A 7,922-nucleotide genomic window follows, 5' to 3' on the forward strand; every position below is an offset into this window, starting at 1 on the left:
ATAAAGCTGTTCTGCCTACTTTATCCAAACTCTGTCTCCGAGTTTCAATTTGCGAAATGGGGGCTCAGAGGCTAAAGTTGAGCAACAATCCCACCAAACGGCTTCCTTCACCACATCTCCACTCGTGTCGTCTCATTCTATAGGGTTCAGCTCTAACAATTGTTTGTGACACTTACACCATTGTTCTTGTAACTTTCTACTCGACATCAGGCATCCTCCTGCCTGAGAACCTTTGGAAGGTTGTTTTCTGTGTCTTAACTGTTCTTCCTCCTTAAATAGGCATGGCCACCTCCTCACTTACTTTGGCTTATTATTGAAATGTGTCTTCTCAATAACGACTTTTCTGACTTCCCAGAATTGCAGCTCCCACCCACCAGCATTTTGTGACTCCTATTCCTCCATCTCTGCTTAACTTTTACCCTTAGCACTTACCATTCTTTAACATGGTGCACAGTTGAATTACTCATTCTGTTTTCTGGTATAGGCACTAGAACACAATTTATAAAGACACGGGGAATTGTGTCTTTAAAAAAAAATCCCATTAAATCTCCAGGGCCTAGGATAGCATCAGGCATATTTTAAGTGGTTGATAAACATTTGTTGAATTAATAAATAAATAATTATAGAAATATATGAACCATATTTAGAACTTCAGAAGGAACCACATAATGATACCAAATAATAAAGAACAGAAGGTAAAAAAATAGAATATAAATATGAAGAGAATACACAAAAAAGCCAAAATCTGGTCCTCTGAGTAGAAGAATAAAGTTAGCAACCCCCTACCATGTGGTGGCATTTATATGAGTGTGTACCTCTGTCAAAAGTCATCTACTGTACGTTTTAAAATGGTGCATTCTACTGTATGTAAATTATACCTTAAGAAGTGGATTTAAAAATAAAAATACGTTAAAATGTTTTTCTTTTCATTTTCTCTCTTCTCTTCTTTACTGACTACTGACTTCAAAATATAGAAATTATAGAAATTTTAGTTAGTAGGCTTCATTGTAATTATTTATAGTGTATTTTATCAGAATCATTAGGACTTATAATAATTATTATATCTAACACTAACATTTTCTGGGATAGGAAACTAGGAGAACTTAAGAAACTTGCTCTAAAGTTACAGAAACATAAATCATGAAGCTAGACTTCAATTAGATCACGTCAGTTTGCACCTTTACCTGAGCTCAGAGCTTTGTGTGTCATTAGAAAAGATCTGACTTAAAAGACAGAAAAGTTGGTAAACTTCAGTAGTCCATACCTCAATGTGACCTTGAAAGTGTGCTTTTTCTCCTTGGAGTAGGGGGCAAGTGTGGAGCCCTTGGTAACTGAAGTGGGAGGTACCCGTTAGGATGAACTAGGAGGGGAAAAGGGCTCTGTGGGCAGAGCCTGCCTGTTGACGGTCTTGTCTGGGGTTAATTAGCCCCAGGGCTTGCTGTGAGCTGGATGAACTGAGCTCGCTGCCTCGTGCAGCAAGTCCCTCAGGGTTGGGCGGGAAGGGTGGAGTCCTCATCCCTCTGAAGGCTGGGCATTTATGAACTTTTATAAAGTTCCTATACATACCTGATGGAGGAGGAAGTGTTTAATTCAAATGATGCTTTTCCAGGGAACGTTTTAGGGGTAATAGAGCTGGCTGTTTAGACATGTTCTTATCACAGAATAGTACAGATAGTTCCTATTCACCCTAGAAATTTCTGAGAGCAGAAGTAAGAAGTTTTCTGCCCATACTATGGGCCCTTTCGAAGCCTCTAACTCAGGCCTCATAGAAAGGGCTGGCTGTATCTGGAGTGGCTTCTCTCCCCGTAGATTCTGCAACAGGAAGCAGAGTGGATCTTTTCTGAAGTAAAATTTGCATGTGGCAAACATAGCACATGATTCTTCAAAGTAAATCAGAATTAAAAGAGCAAAAGCTATGAATTCCTCTTTTTTTTTTTTTTTACAAGAAAAAAGGTAAGTTTTCATGCCCACCTGAACAATTTCTTATTTCTTGCCCATTACTTGACACTGGGTTTTAGGGCCTTTATCCAGTTCTATCTCTTGAGAAAGCTGAAGTCGCAGGAACACGCTTCCCTCAGTGAGAAGACTCTGGTGTTTCCGGTTCCCCGGCTTTGACGAGCCTCTGCTCAGTGCAGTGCTGGCTCAGGCCTGACAGTTATTGAAAAAAGGGGTATATTGAAGGCAGCAGGGGTATAGTATCCTGTACCTGCAGATCTCTTATTGGCAAGACTCGGGGGCAGGAAAAGGGCAGGTGTGCATACTGACGACATGCGGTGGTCCTGGGGGCACTACGGCTCTACGACACTGTGGTGCTGCTTGTCCTCATATCATTATACTAGTCTTTGTCATCCAGGACCCACTGGAATTGCTGTTCGCAGCCCTAAACCATGTTTTCTTTCTGGAACTGGAGTAAGAGGTAATATGAGGCGTGAAGAAGAGAGAAACAACCCTGCAGTGAAATCCCAGGACAGACTGCTCTGTCCCTTCCGTGGGTCTGTGGTCCCCCTCGCGTTGTCTTTCCCCGTCTCATCCCCGGATTCTCCTTCCTTCTCTGGTTCTTTCTCCCACTCACACTTTCCCCTTTTGCTCTGACCCCTGCCATCATTCTCAACCTCTCTATCCCCTCCTGCTCACTGTTATTTTTCAAATACACATGTAAACTGCGGATCTTTTTTCTTTGAGCCCTCCTGATGCCTGCATCTGTCTGACAGCCAGGACTCGCGCCGCACACGCCAGGGTGTTCTCCTTCGCCTGCTTACGCCTCCTCGGCTCTGCGCCGGCTCCACCCCGACGGCTGGAGATGGGTACTTCGCATGGCAGTGTGGAGTGCAGGGTTAGAGAGAGGTCGCCGTGGGGCACACAGGCTTGAGTTCTAGTCCTGGTTCCTCTCTGACTACTCCCTGCCAGTCTCCACCTCCCAGTTTAGTCTGAGGTGCACAAAGTGGAGTAACATGAACTTGCCTTACAAGATGGTAAAATCTAATGAGCAAAAGACATTAAAGCAAAAATGAAAGGCGGCTCTAATTGGTGATTGTATAATTCAATACACACACAGCCTTTAACAGTGGATGGCCAGTAGCAAGGAAGTTATTTAGAAAAACCCAGGAAGGCTTCCCTGAGATGGCATTTGAACAGGACTCCTTGTACACAGGTAGAAATGAGTATAAGGACGGTCATGTTGCTGCTATGAGATACGGAACCTTCAGACAATCAGATGTTAGGGGTCTGTGTGGGAGGGACAGCAGGCGTCAGGTCTGGCTGGAGCACGCATAAGCAGGAGCACTGGGAGGAAAAGTGGAAAGGAGATGCTGGCACCAAGTTAGAGGACTTTGAAAGCCACAGTGAGTACTTCAGCCATTGTGTCTGAAAGCCAGAGCGACAACTGCACTATATTTATGACTCAGCATATTTTTTAAATGCCCACTTTTCATTTTCAAGACATGGAAAGGAGGTAGATTGAGGGAGAGGATGGAAAGACAGAGTATCTGAAACTGTGTCCTCTCTATTTAGAAACACAGTCTAGGCCTGTGAGGATCTAGGATTGGCCACTTGTAAGTTGTAAGAGTGACATTTATGAAGCATCAGTCTGGTTTTGCGGTACGTATGAGCTAATGAACCTCACGGTGAAAGCCACAGGGAGCTCTCACTCAGTGTTACTTTCCTTCCACTAAATTGTGCGAGACACTTTATTTAGAACTTAATGAGGATTAAATATTGTGTGAAAGGAAATATTATGTTCTGTGTTTGGGGAGTACAGAAATGCTCCTATTTCTAGGGTAGTGAAAATACTGTCTATGATACCATGATAACAGATACACGTCGTTGCACATTTATCCAGCCCCATGGAATGCACAGCCCCAAGGTAAACTGCAGCCTTTGGGTGATGGTGACGTGGCAGTGCAGGTGCGTCACTGTCACAGGTGCACCGCTTTGGTGGGAGACACTGATAATGAGGTGGGGCTACACGCGTGTGAGGGACGGACTATAACGGACATCTCTGTATCTTTCTCTTAATTTTGCCATGAACCTAAAACTGCTCTAAAAAGTAAAACCTTAGAAATGACAATCGCAACAACTCTCTTAAAGCCGAAGGGAGATACTTAAGTTTGCTATTCTGCATAGAGACAAATTGAGAATGAACACTTAAGATCCTTCTCTAAGAAAGGAAGTAAGGAGTCTGAAGCCACTAGTGAACCCTATTTGGGATGGCTTCAGGCACGGGCTTTACTTTTGAGGGGACACAGTGAATCACCTGGCACGCTTTCCGTGGAGTTTCTAAGTGCAAGGGATGGAAAGACTGATGCCTTCAGAGAAAGCCTGACATCTTGAAGGAGGCAGACATTTCATTATGGATGAGCTCAAAGTCCAATTAGATTAAATTCAGTAAAAAAAAAAAAAAAAAAGCAATTTTATTAAACAACTTTGAGTGATTTTTGTTCCTAAGTACTGAGTACACCTTAGTAAAAACTGTTTTCATGATTTTCATGCCTCTAAATTTTGTATTTTAATAATGAAAATATGTTCAAACATCATACCCTCATTCATGTCCTTCAGCTAATGAGAAAACCTACTTTCCCAAGCTTCTCTACTATAACTTCAGAATCTGACTAAACTAGAGGCTTCGTATTGATCTTCTCTTTGTTTGCCTGACAAAGCATTTGCTTTATCATCTCCATTAAAATTTTGCTTTCATTTCTCATTCCAAATGCCCTCACTCTTCTGATTTTCATATCTTTAGATCTCACACTTTTTCACAACCAATGGCCTATTTAACTTTTTATATGCCTGTCATTATGGGCTGCATATATTAAAGCTGGTTTGCACTTTTAATTCATTTTTAAATATTACTTGAAACAGTCATTCCTGGTTTCTGATCATCATGAGAAGAAAACGGGTGTGTGATCTGCAGTGCTGACGTGACTTCAGCCACTCAGCAACAGAACTAACGCTTAATACAGCTGTGCAGCTGTGTTTCAGGTAAACGAACAATTTGGATTAAGGTTTTTGAACAATAGAAGGTATTTTTTGGAAAGCCAACATTAATAAAGGACATAATGAAAGTAACCACTAAAATTGTAGTGTTGCACACCTGTGTCTTCCATATGCTTTGCACATACTGAATTATCCAACCTTCATATCAACCTTAAGAGGTGGTTATTTTATTACCTGTGTTTACAGGTGAATAAAATAGGTGAAGATAACAGGGATTTGTTAAATATCACACCATAATGGGCAACGGGTGGGGTGGGAATCCAGGCAGTGTGGCTGTGCTAACCCATCTCTCAGTTCTGCTTCTGAATATTTGCACCTCAGAGAAACCTCAGGTTTAAAACCTGACTCTCTCCAGTTAAAGTTATAGTATATCTCTTAACATGATTCTGAACTCTTCACTGACCAGTGTATCCTCTAGGAATTTGTACTTTTTGCTCTTAAGATAGTTTCCATTCTTCTGATACCAATCATAAACTTAATTACATAATTAATGATCTTATCTACATTATCTACATTTACGTTATCTCCATTATTTACGTTATCTTTTTTTAACATTTTTAATTGAGTGATAGTCATTTTACAATGTTGTGTCAAATTCTGGTGTACAGCACAATTTTTCAGTTATACATGAACATACATATATTCATTGTCACATTTTTTTTCACTGTGAGCCACCACAATATAGTTATCTTAAAATTCATATTGTCAAACTATTAAGAAGATGGGACTATTTTGCCCATTCCTCAAAATAACTCCAGATAATTTTGATTCAGTATTTGAAATGAATGAAAATGATCGAATTATGGAAGAGAAGTCACTAACTACTATATAAATTTAAAATATTTTGAAATAATTGCCTAAACTAAAAATGGGATAATTGACAACTTGGACTATATAAAAAGGGAAGAAAAGTCACAGAAAAAGAGAAGAAACAAAAATCATAATAGTGGGAATAGAAGAGGCAGAGATTTACATAAGTCTGTCTTACTATGAGCCAGATATTTTTCTATCTTATCTGCATAGTGACCATAATGATGTCTAAAGTGATTTCCCCAAGATTGTGCGGCTAGTAAATAGTAGAGCTGGGATTTGAACTCAGGCCATCTGTTTCCACCAACTGTATCCTTAAGCAAGAAATATACTTATTTTGCTAGATTAATGTCCATCTTGGCAAAATATCAATATTGCAAAATATGACCTGACAAAAGATGAAAGATTCTCAGAAGGATATTTTCAAAAATGTAGTAAAAATATAAAATTGGAAATATACATGTGTATATGTGTCTAGATATGTGTGTTTGAAATCTTTTCTTAATTCTTAGGAAAATTCAGAATGAGATAGGCCAAGAATTTACAGTCAAATTTTCATTATGAAGGCAAAATTTCAAAATAGTTAAGTAATTTGTTCCAAAAAAGTGCAAGTTCTGCAATCTCAGTTTGGTTGAGATCAAAAAATTTTTAAAGGATATTTATTTTTTTATCCCCAAAATGCAAACTGTGGTCCAAGGCAGCCAGTTTCCAAATCAACTGATAGATCTGGGAGAGGCTTGAGCATCGGCAGATTTATAAAGGTTCACAGGGGATTAAAGACAGTTGGAGGTAACAGAGCAGGGAACAGAAACAAGGAATTCAGAGCTCTTCCCAAGATGTCACTTTTTTTCTTCTCTCTTCAGATTAAATCTTTGCCAACTGCATCTACCTACAGCCACTAGCATGGTGATGAATAAAATTGTGACTGAACTCATTCTTTTCGGGTTGACACAGAATGCAGGGAAGCAGACAGCAATATTTGGGATCTTCTTGATTCTGTACCTTGTGACACTGTTGGGGAACTTTCTTATTTTAGTGACTATTAAAACAAGCTGGACCCTGAGGAGTCCCGTGTACTTCTTCCTGGTCTATCTGTCCTTTGCTGATGCCTGCTTCTCTGCAACCACAGCCCCCAGGCTGATTGTCGATGCCCTTTCTCAGAAGAAGACCATTTCCTACAATGAATGCACGACCCAGGTCTTTGCAGCCCATTTCTTCGGCTGCATGGAGATCTTTGTGCTCATCCTCATGGCCTTGGATCGCTACATAGGCATTTGTAAGCGCTTGCGATACACAGCCATCATGAGTCAGCAAGTCTGTGGTGTACTGGTGATTTTGGCCTGGATAGGATCTTGTATCCACTCTTCAGCACAGATTTTCCTGGCTTTGAGATTGCCCTTCTGTGGCCCCAGTGAGATTGACCACTGTTTCTGTGACTTGCAGCCCTTGTTGAAACTTGCTTGCATGGACGCTTACGTGATCAATTTGCTAGTGGTTTCTGATAGTGGGGCCATAAGCATGGTGAGTTTCATAATCCTTCTTATCGCTTATGTTGTCATCTTATGCTCATTGGGAAATCACAGTGCAGAAGGAAGGCAAAAAGCCCTTTCCATGTGCAGCTCCCACTTTATTGTAGCTGTCATATTTTTTGGCCCATGTATATTCATATACACACGCCCACCAACCACATTTCCAATAGACAAGATGGTGGCTGTATTTTATACAATTGGGACACCCTTGCTCAACCCCCTGATCTATACACTAAGAAATGCAGAAGTGAAAGTTGCCATGAAAAAATTATGGTGTAGCAAAGTATGACTTCAGTTGATAAATCATATACAGGGATTCTAACATATGATTCCTTAACAGCATAGTTTTGTTTTATGAACAGGAAAGATAACATATTTCTGATGGGAAACAAAGAATTAAGAAATACGTGTATATTGATATAGAAATATAGATATACAGTATCCTTATTCTTGAGAGGATTGTATTAGAATATATATATAATTAAAGTCCATAATCTTTTTGAACAGCCTTTTTGAACATGACTTTTACTTAAATTCTATCAACATCTGGCCATATTCACATGATAATTTAGTTTTCTATACAAAACTTTC

The 7,922-nt window shown here is 39.9% G+C and overlaps 1 protein-coding gene across 1 annotated transcript; it reads left to right on the forward strand.

Annotated features, from left to right (window-relative positions):
* Nucleotides 1–6,705: 6,705 nt before the first annotated feature.
* Nucleotides 6,706–7,620, forward strand: LOC141575663 (olfactory receptor 4C11-like). The gene has a single exon (XM_074355416.1). It carries the CDS (start codon nucleotides 6,706–6,708, stop codon nucleotides 7,618–7,620), a length of 915 nt encoding a protein of 304 aa, XP_074211517.1.
* The last annotated feature ends 302 nt before the right edge of the window (nucleotides 7,621–7,922 follow it).

The sequence above is a fragment of the Camelus bactrianus genome, chromosome 30, assembly GCF_048773025.1.
Source record: "Camelus bactrianus isolate YW-2024 breed Bactrian camel chromosome 30, ASM4877302v1, whole genome shotgun sequence".
In the NCBI taxonomy this organism is placed as follows: Eukaryota; Metazoa; Chordata; class Mammalia; order Artiodactyla; family Camelidae; genus Camelus; species Camelus bactrianus.

Excerpts from the sequence above, each read along its gene's own strand:
- LOC141575663 (XM_074355416.1), top strand. The coding sequence starts at position 6,706 with ATGGTGATGAATAAAATTGTGACTGAACTCATTCTTTTCGGGTTGACA.